The sequence below is a fragment of the Chelonoidis abingdonii genome, chromosome 2 (genome assembly GCF_003597395.2).
Source record: "Chelonoidis abingdonii isolate Lonesome George chromosome 2, CheloAbing_2.0, whole genome shotgun sequence".
In the NCBI taxonomy this organism is placed as follows: domain Eukaryota; kingdom Metazoa; phylum Chordata; order Testudines; family Testudinidae; genus Chelonoidis; species Chelonoidis abingdonii.
The window spans coordinates 98,354,396-98,375,241 of NC_133770.1; the positions used below are offsets into that span (position 1 = coordinate 98,354,396).

Consider the following 20,846-nt stretch of genomic DNA (forward strand, 5'->3'; position numbering starts at 1 on the left):
CCATTTCATTAAGGTTGTTCTGAATTCTAATCTTGTCCTCCAACCCCTTCCAGCTTGGTGTGATCTGCAGATTTTATAAACACACTCTTCACTGCATTATCCAAGTCATTAGTGAAAATATTGAATATTACCGAATTCGAGACAACTTGGACCCCACTAGCTATATCCTCCCATTTTGACACAGAATCATTGAAAACTGCTCTTTGAGTATGGTTATTTAACCAGTCATGCACTCACTGTTTAGTATTTGTCACAATTTCAGAGTAACTGCACCTGTATTCCATCCCCGCCCTCCACTCTTATGATTGACTAAGACCAGCCACTTAGACTCCCAGCTCTTCAGCTGTCAACCTCTCTTGGGTGGAAACCCACATCTCTCTCTCATTTGAGCAGGATTTTTCCAAGCTGCATAATTCTCTGCCTATCCTTAATATTCACAGTAAACCAGACCACCTAGAAGGCCAGTGTCTGCACTTTGCTTTCTTTCCAGAGGCTATCAACAGCATAATTGCATGCAGTTACAAATTACCACACAGCTTTTTCTAAGTAAGCATATTTATTCTTAAGATGAAAGCACTACAGAGAAAATGTACTGAAAACAATAAAAGAACATGCATGCATGTTAAAAGCTTACCCGAGGTCACCCCAACTCCATTCTTTGGATCTGATAGGTGTCAATCATTCAAAACCTACATTTTCCCTATGTTTACAAGTTCATAACTGTCTCAGAACAATCATGAATAGTCCAGTCTTTCCTGTATTCGTCTGGGGCCTTTGATATTGGCCTCATGTAATAAGTGATCAGCAGAGAATGGCCCCTTTCTCAGGGCATAGCTTCAACAGGCTGGGTTTTTGCATAGCTGGAGGTAGGGAATTTGTGTTCACCTCCTCTAGATATTCCCTAGAAATACTACTTAACGCTTTTTGTTCCAAAAGTTCATTCTTTTCTAGAACATTGTTCAATATAGTCCTTTGAACTCCCAGATCTCACCTCTGTCACATCTCTCCTCTTGAGGTGACCGATGTTTTTCCCCACTACTTAGAACTCACAGGTTCACAGGCAGACTCTTGTGCTGAAGACGTATGTCATTTCTGTTTGTGAGTGATCAGTCTACCCAAACAGGGCACAGCATAGGGTTAAATGCAAGTGCACAGCCACATTCAGGTGCTCGCTGTAAATACATTGTTACAAAGTTTTTTATTATATATTGTATAAACACTCTTCTGCCTAACACTAAGATTAGTTTGCTAACTCAGTTGTTTACCTGGTTGGATTGCTGACCAAGTTGTTTGCCTGATCAGGTTGCTGACTAAGCTTTTGCCTGGCTAGTCCCTTTCCTTGACAGATAAGCAGGCATCTTTTCACATGTCCAACACCTAAAATATACATTCTACATATTACTATCCTATAGATTACATACAGTCCCTGCCCACAATAATACTAAACTATTCTTTTAATTAATAAAATGGATCTCAGAGATACTTAAACTTAATTCATAAGATCTTCCAAGGATATTGCAGGAAATTGTCATATCTGTCTTAGTAGCTTCATCTAGGCCGGTGGTTCTCAAACTAGAGCCACCGTTTGTTCAGGGAAAGCCCCTGGCAGGCCGGATTGGTTTGTTTACCTGCCGCATCCACAGGTTCGGCTGATCATGGCTCCCACTGACCGTGGTTCACCGCTCCAGGCCAGTGGGGGCTGCAGGAAGCAGCGTGGGCCCAGGGACATGCTGGCTGCCCTTCCTGCAGCCCCCCTTGGCTTGGAGTGGCGAACCGTAGCCAGTGGGAGCTGCGATCGGCTGAACCTGTGGACGCGGCAGGTAAACCAGCCCAGCCTGCCAGGGGCTTTCCCTGAACAGGCCCTAGTTTGAGAACCACTGATCTAGACCAGATTTCCCTGGTGTACTTATGAGAACCTCAGGTGGGACTGTGTAAAAAGCCTTACTAATCCTTCAAGGTATATCACATCTACAGCTTCCCCCCATCCAGTAGGCTACTAATCCTGTCAAAGAAGAAAATTAAGTTGGTCTGCCATGATTTGTTCTTGACAAATCTATGCTGGCTATTACTTATCTGTGTATTATCCTCTACTTGCTTACAACTTGTTTTGTTCCAGTATCTTTCCCAATGTCAAAGTTAGGCTAACTGGTCTATAATTCCCTTGGTTATCTTTGTTCTCCTTTTTAAAGAAAGGTATTATGTTTGCCTTTCTTTGGTACTCTGGGACCACACCCATCCTCTGAGTTCATGAAAATAGTCACTAATGGTTTTGAGGTTCCTTAAGTATCCTAGCGGGAATTTTGTCAGGACCTGCTGAGTTAAATACATCTAACTTATCTAAATATTTTTTTAGCCTGTTCTTTCCATATTCTGGCTTTTATGTTCTTTCTCCTCTTATTGTTAATATTAATTATGTTAATGATCTGGTTACTGTTAAACTTTTTAGAGAAGACTGAAGCAAAACTGGCATTAAACAATTCAGCCTTCTTCATGTCATCCATTATTAGCTCAACTTCTCCACTAAGTAGTGGACCTATACTTCCTTTGTCTTTCTCTTAGGATATTTAGGACTTCTAATTGCCTTTTATGTCCCTTGCTAGATGTAACTCATTTTTTCCCTTATCCTTTCTGATTTTGTCCCTAATATTTGTGCCATTCTTTTGTACTTGTCCTTAGCAATATGTCTATGTTTCACTTCTTATGGGATTCCTTTGTGATTCTAATTTCATTAAAGAGCTCTTGATGGAGGCATAGTAGCCTTTTACTATTCTTTCTATTTTTTCTTCGCATGATTTTTTCTTTGCTGTTGCTCTTGTAATATTGTCTTTTTGAAAAATTGTCAGCTCTCCTGAACTCCTTTTCCCCTTAGCTATTTTTCTCTTGGGTTTATATTAAAATCTGATTTTTCTAAGTATATTGTCCATATTCTTCTGCTTTCACTCTTTAGTTTCCTTAGAATCATGAAATCTATCATTTCATGACCACTTCCACTCAAATTGCCTTCTACCTTCAGATTCACAACCAGTTCTTCCCTGGTAGTCAGAATCAAGTCTAAAATGACTGTAATTTTGATTACTTCCTCCACCTGTTGAAACTGAAAGTTGTCCCTGATACATGCCAAGAACTTATTGGCTTGTTGTGTTTTTCTGTATTACTTTTCCAGCAGATGTATGAGTAGTTAAAGTCCCGCTATGACCAGGTCTTGTGTTTTGGGGATTTCTGTTATTAGTTTTAGAAATGCGTCATCCACCTCTTTGTCCTGATTCAGTGATCTATAGTAGACCCCTAACATAATGTTGCCCCTGTTTTCCTCTCCTTTTTCTCTTCCTCAAGAAACTTTCAACTGGGCTGCCTCTAACCTCCTTCTGGACCTCAGAATAGGTATATATATTCTTGATGTATAATGCAACACCTCCTCCCTTTTTTCCCTGCCTTTTCTTTGTAAGAACCTAAGAACAAAATGGTCCATCTAGCCCAGTATCCTGTCTTCTGACAGTGTCCAGTTACAGATGCTTGAGAGGGAATGAATAGAACTGGGAATTATGCAGTGATTCCTGTCATCCAGTCCCAGTTTCTAGCAGTCAGAGGCTTAGAGGCACCCAGGAGTTGCATGGGGTTACATCCCTGACCATGCAGGCTAATAGCCATTGATGGACCTATCCACCATGAATTTATTTAATTCTTGTTTGAACCCAGTTATACCTTTTGGCCTTCACAACATCCCCTGGCATGAGTTCCACAGGTTGACTGTGCATTGTGTGAAGAAGTACTTCCTTGTTTTTGTTTTTAACTTGCCGCCTATTAATTTCATTGAGTGACCTCCCCTAGTTCTTGTGTTATGTGAAGGAGTAAATAACACTTCCTTATTCACTTTCTCCACATCATTTGTGATTATGGACTTCTATTGTATCCTTTCTTTGTCTTCTCGTTTCCAAGTTTGAATAGTCTCAGTCTTTTTAATCTCTCCTCATATGGAAGCTTTTCCATACCCCTACTCATTTTTGTTGCCCTTCTCTGTACTTTTTCCTATTTTCTAATATATCCTTCTTTTTGGAGAGGGGGTTACCAGAACTGTAAGCAGTATTCAAAGTGTGAGCATACCGTGGATTTATATAGTGGCATTACGATATTTTCTGTCTTATTATCTATCCCTTTCCTAATGGTTCCTAAAATTCTGTTAGCTTTTTTGACTGCCACTGCACATTGAGCAGATGTTTTCAGAGAACTATCCACAATGACTCCAAGAGCTCTTTCTTGAATGCTAACAGCTAATTTAGATGTCATCATTTTGAATGTATAGTTGGGATTGTATTTACCATTGTGCATTGCTTTGCATTTATCAGCACTGAATTTCAGCTGCCATTTTGTTGCCCACTCACTCAATTTTCTGAGATCCCTTTGTAACTCTGTGCAGTCAAGGGACCTTGTCAAAGACTTTCTGAAAATCCAAGTACATCATATCCAGTGGATCACCCTTATCCATTTGTTGACCCACTCAACGAATTCGAAGTTTGGTGATTTCCCTTTACAAAAGGCATGTTTATTCTTCCCCAATAAGTCATGTGTCTGATAATGTTGTTCTTTGCTATAGAACTATAGAATTCCTGAATAAGTCATTATCCTTCTACACCAATATTTCAGTCTTAAGATTTATTTCACCAAGTTTCAGTGATGCTAGTTAAGTCATAATTTAGGTTTTGTAATAATACTTGGTTGTTTCTATTTATGTCCCATACTCCTTGGTGTTGTGTATAGAGATCTAAGCTGTTGAGCAGATTCTTCCCTCCTCACTATTTTTCCTGTTGTTATGCCTATCTTCATATTTTAATTTTCCATTCACCACCCTCCAACCTTTAGTCTTATGTCAAGGTTGCCTTTTTATGCTTATTTGTGAGCTTTTGTCACCTGCTCCACTTTGAATCTAGTTTAGAACTCTCCTTCCTAGGTTGACGAGTTGGTATCCAAAGATGCTTTTTCCCTTCTTGGTGAGATGGACCTCATCTCTTCCCAGCAGTCCTCTTTCCTGGAACAGCACCCCAGGGTTGAGAAAGCCATAGCCTCCCAGTGACATCATCTGCAAAGTCGTGTTTTTATCTCCAGGGTGCACTGTTCCCTGCCTCGGCCCTTACCCTCTACTGGGACAAGGGTCAAGAACACCACCTGCAGTCCCAACTCCTTCACCCTTGCTCCCAGAGCCATGAAGTCACTGCTGATCTGCTCAAGGTCATACCTGGCAGTATCACTAGTGCTCATGTTGATGAGCAGCATAGATTAGTGGTCAGAGGGGCAGATGAGCCTCAGCAACCTTTCCATGATGTCCTGGATGCAGGCTTCAGGCAGGCAACATACCTCCCAGGACATCAGGTCATGTTGGCAGCTGTATGCCTCTCTACCCCTCAGAAGGGAGTCCCCAACCACCACTCCCCTTCATCTCCTCATCTGGGCTGCAATGGACATGAACTTCTTAGCCTTAGGAGCAGGTGGCTCCTCTTCCTCAGCCATTGGGGTTTGCTTATCACCTCCTGTCAACAGTACAGTATACAAGTTCTTGACCTCAAAGGATGGGGCACCTAGGAGGGGAGTGGAGCATTGACTGCTGCCTGAAGTGGCCAACGGCCAGTCTCCTCCCAACAAGGTGGCCAGTTCTGCTTCCTCCTCTGGTGCTGCTATCGTCATCTATAGTTAGCTAGCATCCTCTGTCCCAGATGTTTCCATGCGTGTCCTGGTGATGAAGTCCTCATGCTCCTGGATGCTACCCAGGTGAGCCACTTCGTCCTGAAGCTCTCTGACCTGCTTCCTGAGGGACTCCACAGACACCTCTCACACTGGCTGGGTGGTTCCCCCTTCCTGGTTTTCTTTGGCAGGGACATTCAGGCTGTATTCCCAGCAAGTGAAGACCAGGATCTGAGTAGAAGTCTCCAGGGTCTGGATGCCTGTCTGGCAGGGGGCCGCACAGGTGCAGGCAAAGGAAGAATTAGCAATATTGTTGGCACTGTACTGTTTTCCTCCCATTGTAGAGTATCTGCAAGTTAAAAGGGGAAAACAACAAACAAACAAACAAACAACTCACCCCGATCTCCTTGTCTTCCTACTCTGGTGAACTCAGCTAGCTAACTCCTTTAGTCTCCCAGCTGCCTTTGTCTAACCAGCCACATGTCTCTGTAGTAGTCTACGTACTCTAAATTTCAGCAAATGCAGACTCTATTGGACCAGTCAGGAAGTGATTCCCAGAGTCAAAATCATGCCACTGAAAATGCCCAGCCTCTCTCTCCAACATGATTCAATCTGGGGATTGTTAATTCAAGTGCCCCTACTGTTGCAGCTCACAAAGGGAATGGTTTTTCAGCTCGTCAGATCCCAAACCCTTTGTAACTGTGTAGATCAAGATGAACGCTTTGAATTTCTTGAGGGAGTTAATAAGAAGCCAGTTTGTTTGTCAAAGAAGTGGCCTAAGACATTCCTGTCTGATAAAAACTAATAGATGGGCATCTTCATTCTCTACCAATTATAACTTCTGATTGATCTTCAGATGTAGCCCTCCATTGCAATAATCTAACTTTGAAGTCACAAAGGGAATGTATTTCAGAGTCAAAGTCAGGATGTAAGGGAAAATTAGAAACTTCTGCAGATCCCACCCTTAACTTCAGGAGCAGAAGGGTGTAACATTTCCAAGTTTTGAACTTTTTCAATGAAGGGTGGGCAAAACCCTCAAAAATGACAGCAGAGATTACCTGTAGGGACCCTCATGATCCTTCATGCAACCCACTACCATCACTTCTGTTTTCTCCAGATTAACTTTGCTCTCATCCATGCCCTAATTTCAGCCACACACTGAGAAAGTAAATAGACTGCTCATCCAGGTCTGTTTGTTTTCTGGGTACAGATAGCATCACAATCGAGATCAACTCACTTGCTTCCAAAATAGTCTCATACCTGTTGATCATATGGGTTAAAAAAATGAATCCTACGATACACTGTACAAGAAATTGCTCAGTGAAGACAAGAAATTTCCACAAATCAACCTAAGAGACCTCTTGGAAAATAGCAGAACCACTTGTAAGCTGGGGACTACATGAGATTCAACAAAAACCTAATGGTCAACAGTGTCAAAGTTTGCTGATGAATCTGAAAAGTATCAGTGTAGATACCTGATCTTAGTCCTTCACCTGGATGAGCTCATCAACCAATGAAAAAGAGCAGTTTCATGTCAAACTGAGGCCAAAAGTCTAACTGAAAGGGATCAAGAAAATCTGAGGTTTCTGTTTGTCTCCACGTTTGTCTACCATCTTCTCAATCTTACTCAACAAGGAAGATTAAAGACACTGTTAGTTTGTGAGATTGTCAGCGTGAAAAGATTTTCTGAAGAAGAGCTTAAAATATAGATGGACAGCAACTTGACTTGCACTCAGAAGTGAATATAAAGCTGGATATATTTTGTCAAAGAACTATGGATAACTACAGACAAAGACATCTCGGTACTCTTTCCAGATGTGCTACTGATTTACAGTGTGACCTTGAAAATACTTAGACCTGATCTACTCTTTAAAAAGTTTTACTGGCATAGTTATATCAATTAGGGGATGTGATTTTTTTTTTTAACTGACATAGCTATGCTGGTAAAAGCCCTGCTATAGATGAAGTTATACCAGTATAACTTGCTTATACTGGTATAGCTTATGCTGGTTCCCAGTATAAACACTTTTATACTGATAAAATTGCATCCTCACAACAGTATTTTGCTGGCATAGCTATAACGGTATAACCATACTGGCAAAATCTTCCTACTGTAGACAAGGCCTCAGTCTGTATACCTCAATTCCCCATCTGTAAAATGGGTCAAATACTGCTTAACTATATTTGTAAAGCACTTTGAGCTCTATGGATGGAAAGATCTATGTTAATGCCTGTTCTTTTTGTGTGTATATATATTTTCCTCTACTTCATTTTAAAATGGTATTTTGGTCTTTAAGTGCAGGAGTTAAAGATCAATATTCTAAGTATTTGAAAGTTGGCATTCAGAGCTTTCAGAGGGCATAACACTTTGGTTTCTAATTCCAGTGATTCCCCAGTTATTGGACATTAAAATAATATCGGATTTGAAATGAATATGGGAGAGGGAAGGCAAGTTGGTAGTCAGTAATATCATTTTAAAATTCTATATTTCTTAAAGTACTAGAGACCAATACATATGAAATACTGTAAGGAAAAAATGGGATTCTCAGTTTTACAGTGTTTTAGGATGGATATGCAATAGGTGTAAGCATCTAATTCCCTGAAACTCCATATGAAAACTCCAGCCTAAATCATTAATTTTCACCTCACAAATGTTACTTTGACAGCTCACTAGATATTATTGATTCTTCCCACTTGCACTGAGGCTTTGGTCTGGCAGTACTTTTTCGGCACAAGTTCAGGATTTAATAGTGTGCATCCTGAATGTCCGACCAATGCAGTTTTAAATCCTTGATTAAAGATAAAGTAGTATTTTAAACCACAACAAACTACATGCAATAAATGGTAATGAGTCTGACTTAAAACCACAAATCAAGGAAGTTTGGAGTCAAGGTTGAATTTTATGAACATCCATCCTTAGCTCACTATATTGTGTCTACAGAATGGTATGTGAGATCATTTATTGTTTGAGAAACTTACAATTTGAAAGATCTGTAAAATAGGGCAGAGGCACATTTGCAGGGTGGTGTGAAGGTTTCTTGCTCTGCCTTTCTTCATTCTGTCTTTGAGTTAAATGGAGAATTTCAATCTTCAGCATTATTTAGTTTAAAAATCTCCTAGACCAGATTGTGAAAAGGCCAGATTGGAAAACACACTCATGTAAATTCAGTGTGAATTTAAGTGGGGTCTCATGTAAAAGACCTAAGCATTTTTTTAATGAGGGAGATTGAGAGGAGCCTGGTTGTCATTCTGATTCCTCAGCCTTCATGCAGAGTCTCACTTAATGTGCTGCTCTTCTTGATTGGTCTCTACAAAGCACGCAGCACCGCTTCTTAAAGGGTCTGTTTGAAGCAGGACCTTTAAGGTAATTGAATTGGCTGGCTTATTTTGTGAGTTTTGGATTGCTTGTGTTAGAATCTGGTTCCCACGTTGAAATGCCAGTCTGGTTGGCAGAACATGGGTTGCTTGAATCATATTCAGTATTAAAGTCTATTCCAAAGGTCAGTTTTTAACTCCAAATCCATTTGTAGAAAGCCAAGAAACAGAGGTAGGGGACAAATATAATGAGCCAAATTTTGCTGCCAGTGACACCTGTGTAAATTCAGATCAAATCAGTCAAGCCTCTACAGATTTACACTAGGGTATTTAAAGAGCAGAATTTGGTGAATTGCCTTCCAAATGATATTAAGACAACCTCAATGTGGACCAACCAGATTTATATCTTATAATTGTTTACAAGGTCTAGGAACTAGTTATTATTGTTTGTATTGCAGTAAACCTAGAGGCCCCAGTCAGGATCAGTCCTTGTATGTATTTTATTTTTCAACATAAATGTTTCACTGGTTTTTGTTTTGCTTTTAAATCAAAAAGAGCAATGTCATCAGGCCAAAACATCATGAGAAGTTCTAAAATAACCATTGTATGAGAGATAAAAGGTAAAGAAACAGAGTTTGGTTTCAGGCTTTTGAGAGATTATTATAAACATTGAGGAAAATATTATTTTAAAAATAGCTCAGCTGTGCCCTGTAAAACCAGTAAACTTCTGTTTTAATTCCCATATAAGTAGCAAATGGCTGCTCTGTATGTGTGTGTGTGCCTTTTTTTCTTAAATATTGCTTACTGTATAAGACCCTATTTGCTTAATTTCAGCCTAACTGGATTTTTATGGCCATGCCATAAACCCCATGTAAATAGAGGCTTAAATGGAAATGCTGACATAACCTTAATTACATTGGCTCCAGCACGATACTGTGATTAAAGTTTATTTACTTTGCATATGCATGCGTGTCTGTGTGTGTGTGTGTAAATTCATTGTTGAAAAGCTCATGGAAGACTAATGTGGCAATGGAGAATGTGATCCTGTGCACAGTGTTTTATTTCTTGGCCATGGAAAACAGTGGGGGCATGTTTACAATATCAAAGAGCTTATTTTTAATTTAGGCATGTTAATAATTTAGAAATCATTGTGAAACTGAACAGGTTTCCCACTTTTAAGCTGTTCACTGTTCTTTCATACAGTGCTTATACCTGGCAGCACTCACTGTATTGTAGCTGGTGAATTTAGTTGTATATTCCATTCAGAATTGGGAAAAGGGGTAAATCTGCTGCATGAACATGAGTTTCTCTATCTCATGTTAGACTTGGGCTGTTGTATTTTTCTTTTCTGGCTGAATGAAATATTAAAAAAAAAAGCCAACAGTTTTCTCCCCAAAGTGGTTGCGCAGCCTAAAACCAGATATACAGCCCCAAACATATCTCCATTGCATCAATAAAACTATTATAAAGTAACCTTTATGAAATTCTCCTCAGTTTTCCTAACTGACATATTTATAATACTGAGGAAGTGACTGAGAGAAATAATTTAGGGCATTGAAAACAAATTTAATAAATAGTATGTTACAACTCTTGTGTGCAAACTTTGAACTCTAAGAAAACTGTCCATAAGACATATATTGCAGAAGACAATGAGATTGTCTCACTTTCTACCTCCTCATTTTCTACCTCTTGGCAGCACCACGTTTAATCTCTGCTATTGCTAAAAATGGGCCTGAACTAGAACCTCAGATCTTAGGCAATTCAGGTCTGTATCTGAACCGTTTGACTCAGACACGTTGGGTCACGTGCAGTGTCACCAACTCTTGTGTTGTTATTGTGACTCTCATGATATTTACTGTTTTACTTAAAGCTCCTGGAGCAGAGAATCTCAGCTTTTGTTAAATAAACGAAAACAACGAGGAATCCTTGTGGCGCCTTAGAGACTAACAAATTTATTTGGGCATTAGCTTTTGTGGGCTAAAACCCACTTCGTCAGATGCATGGAGTGAAAAATACAGTAAGCAGAATATATATTATAGCCTATGGAAAGGTAGGAGTTGCCTCACCAAGTGGCAACCAAGTGGTCAGTGCTAACGAGCCAATTCAGTTAAGGTGGAAGTGGCCTATTCTCAACAGTTGACAAGAAGAGGTGAATACCAAAGGAAGGAAAATTTACTTCTGTAGTGCTAACGAGGCCAATGCAATCAAGGTGGCCCACTTCCAACAGTTGACAAGAAGGTGTGAGTATCAGCAGAGGGAAAATTACTTTTCGTAGTGACCCATCCACTCCAAGTCTTTATTCAGGCCTAATTTGATGGTGTCCAGTTTGCAAATTAATTGCAGTTCTGCAGTTTCTCATTGGAGTCTGTTTTTGAAATTTTTGTTATTGAAGAAATACGACTTTTAAGTCTGTTATTGCGTGTCCAGGGAGATTTAAGTGTTCTCCTACTGGTTTTTGAATGTTACAATTCTTGATGTCTGATTTGTGTCCATTTATTCTTTTGTATAGAGACTGTCCGGTTTGGCCAATGTACATGGCAAAGGGGCACTGCTGGCACATGATGGCATATATCACATTGGTAGATGTGCAGATGAATGAGCCTCTGATGCTGTGGCTGATGTGGTGTCCCTTGAATAGATATGCAGACAGAGTTGGCAATTGGGTTTGTTATAGGGATTGGTTCCAGGGTTAGTATTTTTGTTGTCTTGTGTGTAGTTGCTGGTGAGTATTTGCTTCAGGTTGGTGGGGGGCTGTCTGTAAGTGAGGACTGACCTCTTCTTATTTGTTAAATAAACTAATAACCCTCATAGTTGTGGAGAAATGCTTGAAAATGTGAATCAAGTAAATCCCAAACACTCAGAAACCAAGAAGTCAAGTAAAAAGAACCCCAAATATATTTGTTTTTAAAAATCTCTTAATTTGTAAGACAGTTCCTAAATATTTTGTGGACTTGACTCATGATTTTTGAATGTTTGGGACAGGCAGTACTGCATGTGCATTTTGAAGATAGAAACAGAAAGAAACATTAAAAGAGGCTTTGATTGAGCAACTTGATCGGGTGCTTGAAATCAGTGGTTCCCCTCTCTTTTTTCTTCTTGTTCTTAGCACATGTGCTGTAATTCTGAATACAAGTGATCCATCCACCTGAGTGTATAGTTGTTTTGTAATATCTATAGCTATATCCTCATAGGATAAGACATTGACACTTGTGTACACCAACTGTCATGTCACATGCAGTCTTTATTACTGTTAAAACTTGACTAATATATGTTACAAAAAAGGGATAGATTGATTTTAAGTTTCTTTCTCCAAATTGTGCATGTCTAAAAATAGAGACAAATGTGACAGTGGTGCAGGGCGGTAGGAAGCCTGCGGCAAAATGTGAATCAAACCTAGTATTTAAAAGGATCTTAGTTTTATAAAATCGTGTATTTTGCAGAATATACTGTAGGTGGAAATGTAGGACCTGATTTTCACAGGTTCTGAGCACTGTAGTTCCCTCTGACTTTACTTGGAATTGTGGTAGTTACTGACTCCTGATAAACAGGTGTTTAAAGCTGGATGCGCAAAGATTGAGGCCCACAAAATTGGTGCACTCTTATGTAACCCTTCTGCCCGTCTGAGTTGGCAGCAACAAGGGCTGGGTTCAGTATCCAGGGGTTCTGTTTCAATAACACAATGCATAACCAGCTCGAGCCCCCACCGAGTGACCTGGGACACTTACATACCATCCCCCCCCCGGGCGTCTCTAGGAGGCAATATTTCCCCTCTCGCAAGCATGGAGTCTGAGTGTAGCAAAATCCTTTTAATGAAGGAGGGAAACAATGCGGCATCACATTGGAGAAACACCACAAACAGGATTATAACACAAACCATAAGCAAAAAACCCACCTCCAAGTATGTTTGGCAATGTCCTTTCCCCCTTAAGGTCTTAAGTCCAATCACCCCAAAGTCCAACAACCCAAAAATCTCTGGTTAGTGCCACCCCAGAGTTCAAAAGTTTATCTGCAGAGTTTTACCACCCTCAGCCTGGGTGGAAATGGGGGGGAGGCCCACACAGGGTGGTGGGGTCTACACAGAGTGGTAAGGGGCACCTTACGTGCGCCAAGGCCAGCTGCTCCGCCTCTCCATGGAGTTCTGCTGCAGCCTTAACGATGACCAGCTCCACTACACCAGCTGTGCTGCTCCTCCAGCCAACCCACCAACCACTCCAGCCGTCCCCGCAAACCGCTCCACTCCACTCACTGTTCCATGGGCTGCTCCAACATGCTGCAAACTGCTCCGCTCTGCCAGCCACTTAGCGATAGATCTTCAGGCTCCCCCACTAGTTAGCACAGCACTCAGTGCTCTCAGCTTAATAATTCCAGCTCTTTAGTAATTTCAACTCTTAGCAATTTCAGCTCGTAGTAGGGGAGCCCTAGTGCTGGGTGCAACCAACTAGCCCAACATGAATTCAGCTCAGCAGCCTTTAGATGGACTCCTAAATGGAATCAAAATTAGCTCTATTCTTTAACAGGTGAGAGAGAGAAGGATGTGCAATTGGTGTTTCCAGGCCCTCAGAAGGGGCTCATACCATCAGGTACACACAACCACTCCCGCAACGCTCTCTCAATTCACTGGTTTTGTGGAACCATGTCCCTTGTCTAGCAAGTGCTACTTAATTGAGGTTGAGTCATTTCTGTCATAAAAGCAGTCTCATAGTTCCTCATTCACAATAATCAGGGTAACAACCACTTTATTCTTCCGGCCCATAACAAAGAAATTGGGGATCCCAGAGCTGTCAAAATAACCATCCCAGGCTGCCGTGGGCTATGCTAGGTGAGGTGGGTGTGCCAATGCAAATACCTGAAATTCCTTTCCACACTCCCCATAATTCACCACCAGGTGTCAGGGTAGAGCTCATCCTGGCTCTGCTTACACTTACAAAAAGGTGGGCCTGAGTTGCTTGCCAATGGCTACACAGCAATTGGATCTGATTCTCAGCGAGTAAGGCCTCCTGATTCTCAGTGCCATGCTTAGTCCAGGAAACTATCCTGGTAGCTGTGATGTGACACTATAGTTCATGCTGGGATATGGCAGTGGAGTGGGAGCCAAGTGGTACATTTAAAGAAATCTAAAGAGGAAAAAGGTAAGTTCTTTGTTTATATGCTGAATGCCCTGCTTTAGTCTGCTAAGTGAGGCCATTCAGCATACATTGCTCAAGTCTGTGAAATTTACATTTTTTATTTTGACTGTTTGCTTTTACTAGAAGAGAGCATAATGTAGGCAAATAGTTTCAAACTGTGTGGTCCCTATGATTTATACATATTGCTCAGAACTACCATTAACCAGATTTCTTGGTCTCATTCCCACTTGTTACAGTGTAATTAGGTATCACTTAGTAGCAAGAGGGGTGCACTTTCCATTAGAGAGAAAGAAGGGAGCGCCTTGATGCTGAAGTATAGTTGAAGCTTTCATTCAAAGAAATGTGTAAAGGTGTGGAAAAGATGTGGCAGATTTACCCCATTTTGAAGAGTTACCGTAGTTCTGGATCAATTATTGTCTGAAGTGAGACTGAGAAACTTCTGCTCTGTAATAACTTTTGGAAATTAAGTTAGAGGGAGAGGGAGAGGAAAAAGAACACACACTGTAGTTCCTTTTGGCTGGCAGCTGAAAAGTTCTCCTACATAGATCAGCCAACTTCTGAATACATCACCTTCTTGTTAATCACCTTTACGTAGCACTGTGACTAGAGAGCACTAGTCCTTACATGACCTATGCTGCTTTGGCTGAAATACCACAATGGTAACTTAAAACTGCAGTTAAGACAGCTTCAGCGATAAATTAAAGGCAAAATGATAGTTTTTCCATGATCCAAATCACTAGAAACTAGATTCTCAAAGGATCCTCCAAAATTACAAAATTTGTGAGCATACCCATTTGCACCAGTCAAGTGCTGCACATTCATGCACACAGCAACTACCTCTTACTGAGGCTATGTCTACGCGACCACTTATGCCAGTATAATTTATGTGTCTCAGGGTGTGAATAAGCCAGCCCCCTAAGCAACATAAATTACACTGACCTAAGTGCCGGTGTGGACAGAGCTATGTCAGCGGGAGAGTTTCTCCTGCCAAAATAGCTGCCACTGCTCATTGGGGGTGGATTAATTAAGTTGACGGGAGAGCTCTCTCCCATCAGCATAGAGCGGCTACTCTCCAAAGCTTACAGCGGCGCAGCTGCAAACTCTCTAATGTAGCCATAGTTTAAGGCAGGGACTGTACCTAGCACGATGAAGCCAGGATTTTAATTTGGGCCTGTAGGTGTTACTGTAACACAAATAATTAATACTGGCTGGCTCAGACTTATCCTGGGCAAGTAGTGTAGGTCAGAAAGGGAAGACCTATTGAGGATCTGTTTGGGATTTGGGATACTGTCCTTTCCTTCCATCAAGGGGGTCTTTCCCTGTTTGTCTGTTTAGTGCAAAGCCTTGTGGTCTTATTTGGACTTATTAACCCTAAGCAACCAGATAGCAACTAAATATCTTTCTTCCACTTTCATCTTGCTAGGAACCTTGCCCCTTCGTCGCAGATGAAGATTTTGACCACAGTGATGCACGTGTTTCTCATCTCTAGACTAGATTACTCTGATTTACTGTACTCGCTGTTGACTGTGGAAGCACTGCTATGAACCCAGCTGGTGCAACAGGATAGGCTGCAGTAATGTCTGTCTGCCCCATCCTCCTTTCCTTCATCTATCTCCTGATCTGCTTTCAGTGTCACTTCAAGGCTTTGTTCCTGATTTTAGGGCCATCAGAGGACTAAGATACTCCTGCATCTGTGGCTGCGTCTCCATCAATCATTTATAGTCAATGGGACTTAAATATGTACTTAAGTATTGTCCTGAATAGGGACAGATTGAAGCATGTAGTTAAGTGCTTTCCTTTGTAAGAACTTTATACTTAGTAATAGTAACTAATAATTTCATAAAAGCGTTTAAAAATCCCAATACATTCATGTAGGTATCTCTGTCTTAAAAAGTGAAAGGTACAAACAAGTAGTAGTTAATAATGGTCAATCACCAAGAGTTTTGGTGGTTTGGTTCAGGAAAGCATGCAAAAATTAGATGTTTATCTAAACTTACCTTAACTGTTTTGGTCTAGAAATTGTGTTGAAATACCTTAAAAAGAGCAATGAAAGCACACCCATTCTCACAGTATATTGTTACTTCTCCATCCAAACAAAACTATTTTTTTGCAAGAGCTACAGAGCTCCACAGGAATGAAAACAATCAGCACCACCACCACCACAATAGCTAACTAACCACTTTGACCTCTGTGTTTTGGGCGCAGTTAAAGTATTGATTAAAAGTTGGGTCAGTTTTTCTTTTATTTCAACCATCTTGTCCCTCTCTAGTAATAGTTAATATCTTTTGGTTCCTTTAGCCCAACAGATTTGTTTGTAGAAGCCAACACCCGATATGAAACATTTGCAAAGATATTTTACTTATATGTGACTGTTGCTGTACATCATTTGGTTGAAATGTATGAAGGGGACAATAAACACAGGAGACTTAGATACATTAGATAGACATGTTCTTTGGTTAAATTCCTCACAAGTAACTGATAAGTTAAATGAAAGTTCACTGGAAGACAGTAGTGGAAGGACAAGTTAGTTCTGACTAGAACTTATCAGCAAGTCTGCACCCATACCGTCACTAACATGATTTAGGCACAAATGGTTCAGACTGAACTGGTATTCAATCCTGAACATATAGTTTACCCAGCAGTTTGGAGCATTCTTGTAAACCATTTGAAATATCTCATGCATGGATACAAAGTGTATTACGTGTTTATATGTGGTTATATTTATTTGATTTTATTTTTTGGTATAGTAAATATTTCTAGCATAAACCAGCTTTTAGGGCCAAATTCTGAATGGTGCCGAGTGGTTGCATGAGTACCTGTAATTTAAGTCAATGAGAATTGTAGATATATGCACATTACTCTTTAGGATTTGGCCTTTAACTTATACGTGTTGGTTAAATGTGCTCTGTAACTATCTCATTGAACATACAATCTTCTTCCTGGCAGATTGTCTACACAGAAACCTTTCAGATAGTGCAGAGAAACCATGCCTTGGGATGTCCCATTTTCCATCTCTATTGATTCCATGAATAAGCTGTGAAATAATTTTCTTGTCTATATTTTAGTAATTTTGTGCTTTTTGTCTTTCCTACTATATACCCCAGAGTTCAGGACACCTACAGTAGCAGTTTGCATGTATTTTGTGTCACATCCTATCATAAGCCTTAATTCTTCCAAAAATAGGGGAGGAAAAAAGACTTTTGCCTTGTGTGAAAATGCCTTTTATTGCACTAATTTGAAATGATTCGATGTGATAGACAGCAGTTTATCAAAACAAAATCTCATTAAAGTCTGTTTGCACTTTGCCCTGAATCTCCTTTGAATAATACTATAGTAAAGCTTTCTGTGACCAGACAATAACCTGCGGTAACCTGTGGTGTGTGTACAATTATGAGCGATGAATAAAACCATTGTTATCATTCTTAAATGTTGGCATCAATGCTGTGCTAATAACATTTGAAAGTTTCTGCTTTATCAGCAACAACTACTGGCAAATAATCAGCTATTTTGTAATGGGACGCTCAGAAATAGCTGCTGAAGGAAGTTGAGTAAGCTTCATGCAAAAAGACACTGCTGCATTTATGATGATGCTATTTTTGTTGAGTAAGGATGACATGACTGTTGTTTTTGCTTTTTAAATATACAATGCAATTAAGAATGATCAGTTTTCCCACACATACCACAAAGCCACTGAAGCATAAATGCTAATGACCGGACCCCCTTAAATTTTGAGTGACTTCCACCGTTTTGGCAGCTTACCGTTATGAATGCATGTTTAATACTGCTGTGTGGCTTGTCATGTGACTGCAATTCTTACAGAGATTGCATGTGCCTCAGAGGTAATTGCTAATAAGTACCGAACTCTTTGTTTTAAGCCATAATGCTGATTTTGAGAATATTTTGGAATATGTATTTATTGCTGTTGTGTCGTCTTTCATGCAATGTGTACCTTTTTTTAATGAGAAAAGTTCTTTCTGTGTGTATGTACTTATTCTGTATCTAATAATGGTGGCACTAGTAGAGACCTCAGGATTAGAAATTGCAAAGCATGAAGGTTTGTAGGAGACTTTGTAATTTGCATTAATAGAGAAATACCACGGGATCATATAAATAAAAAATGACTGGGTTCTATACACGCAAAAGAGCACATAGAAATTAAACATTAACTTTGTAATGTGTATGTGGCTAGTTTTAGAGTATATAGCATCAATGAAAAAATATTGCTATTTGGACTGAGAGATTATTAAAATAGACTCATCCTGTTGCTGAAGATAATTTTTTTTATCATGACAGTAGTATTAACACAATTACTGCTAGAAAAGTCAGAATCTTAATTATTGATACTTTTTTGTATGCAAAAAAGTGGTTAAATATTGCTAGGTTAGTCCTCGATAACTGCTGTAGTGTTTCTTTTAGACTAAAATCTGCATAAATAAATGTTCACATAATAAATGTTAAGGAACTCTTTAGCCTTGCATAATTCTTTTCTATGTTCTTCTTCCCAAAGTATCTCTGTGTTCATTGCCTGTATCTCAATCTGAAAACACAGTAAAAACAGTTATATGTATTCTACATGCCTGTATATTTTTATTAGTTTAGGACCAAATCAACAGGAGTTTTGAATGCTTGTGACTGAGTAAGCCTACAGGATTTGGCCCTCATTTTCTAAGTGAGAATCTTACAGGCAAGTGGCTAATTATCCAACTGGAAAATTGCTTTCATACTTTTCTCTTTGACCTGTATAATTCTTTCTGCTAGGAAGTGCATTTTATAGAGACAGTAAGCAAGTGTTGTTCTAAGTGTAGCTTAGTCTCTTGTGTCTCAGCAGATTAGGCTTTGTCTACACAGAAAAATTATAGCACTTTAACTATACTGTTATAGTTAAAGTGCTAAACAACCTGGAGAGTGGATGCAGTTACTGTGGTATAAAAGAGCCTTATGCTTCTATAACTGGTTCCTCTGTGTGGAAGGGAATAAGCTATACCAGTATACGGCACCTGTATAACTCAATCTGCACTAGGGGTTGTACTGATTTAACTATTTTGGTTTAAAAAAAATCACTCTTCCAACTAAAATAATTATACTGGTATAAAAACTCTGTAGACCAGACCTTAATGTTGCATAAGAAAATTGCTCCCTGAGAACATACAGTGAAATTTGCCCCTGTGCATAGAACCAGCAGAAGGCCTATGTACCATTTAAGCCCCAAGTTTGTGCTAGTCGTCTGCATAGAGGTTATATCCATTGTGAAAAAGGCTTTTCCACATACTTACACAAATCATAGATATAACTCAAACGGCTTAAAGCCAAGTTACATGTCTTTGTACTAAGGAGAGGAGTAGCAGGTAAAATAAATCTGTTTGCATTGTCAGCCTTTAAAAGAAGACTTGCCAGAATGGGAAAAATCAAAGGAACTTTAAATTACTGATTTTTTTTCTCACTTTGAACTGCTTTTATAAAACCGTAAATTGAATTTGAACATAATGCTTCACTTGAGAAAAACCTTTGGAAATTCATTACAGGGCCAGAACTTGAAAGATAGTCTCATGCAGTATATTTTAGTCATAATTTGACATCTCTGTTTGTTTTTGTAGGCTTTCAAAACTAAAGATGGCTACCTGGTGGTGGGAGCTGGGAATGATCAGCAATTTGTCACTGTGTGCAAGGTAATGATGTTTAAGATTGACAATATGAGGTATTTGCATTACATTAGTCTTTCAGCTCTGTAAAGAAAAGCAAATAGCATTAACTTTTTTTAAATGTTGCATGTTGTGAACATGGTGATAGTGGATTAATAGCATGATTTTCAGGGATGCTCAGGACCCAATAGCTCCAGGTGATGTCAGTGGGAGTTGTGGGTGCTACACACATTTGAAAATCAGGCCATAAGGTTTGGAGAGGTCTAAATTGACCAAAAATACTCCGAGCCTTGTGGGTAGTGAGCATCATATAAGGACACGTCTTCACTAGCAGCAGTGCTTTAACATGACTTGTGTAATCACAGCATAGCTCTGGCAGACCACCTTCACGCGGGAAATAGCTACCAGCACTGGGAGCGCTGATGCGCTTGGGGTGTGTTTTTTCACACCCCTGAGCGAGAAAGTTGCAGTGCTGTAAAGCACCAGTGTAGACAAGCCCTGAGTCACACACTTGGGCCCTTTTTGAAGAGCGAAGCCCAGACAAGTTGTATTAAGCATGGGTTGAATGACACAGCCATAGATATGCTACAGGTGGGAATTTTCAGCTAGAGATGGGGGAATCTTATGGCATTGAACTGATAGAATAGTGCAGATTCCTTTGGAACACAATTTAGTTTGTGTGGGAAGCCAACAAACATTGAAAAAGGGGCATTGTCACCCTTTACAGGACTGTGAGCCCAGTTCAGCAAGGTAGTTCAGCATTTCCCTAACTAATTTTAAGCATGTGACTTCAGTGGGACTACTCGTGTGTTTAAAGTTATGCACGTGCTCGTATACCTCACTGAATCTGGGTCTAAGAAAAATACACCCATTTTCTACTTCCTGTTTCTATTGAAAGTTCCCAGGAGAATCTTAGATTAACTTTTGAGATCTCAAACCTTTTATCTGTCTTTAAACACAGTTCCGCCCACTCCCTGTCCCCAATAAATAAATTTGAAAAAAATAAAAGAAAGCAAGGTTATTTTATCTAGAGAGTAGTTTGTGCCATGGCACAGTGTTAAAGACAGAAAAACATGACTAAAATCTAGCTGGC

General features: G+C 39.8%; 1 protein-coding gene across 3 annotated transcripts in view; it reads left to right on the forward strand.

The window, feature by feature from the left end:
- The window catches only part of SUGCT (succinyl-CoA:glutarate-CoA transferase), a 489,378-nt gene that overhangs the window by 183,253 nt on the left and 285,279 nt on the right, over positions 1 to 20,846 (forward strand). For all 3 annotated transcript variants that reach the window (XM_032793445.2, XM_032793446.2, XM_032793447.2), the window contains one exon: positions 19,709 to 19,780. In XM_032793445.2, coding sequence (XP_032649336.1) covers positions 19,709 to 19,780 — 72 coding nt within the window. The remainder of the gene's footprint in view (positions 1 to 19,708; positions 19,781 to 20,846) is intronic.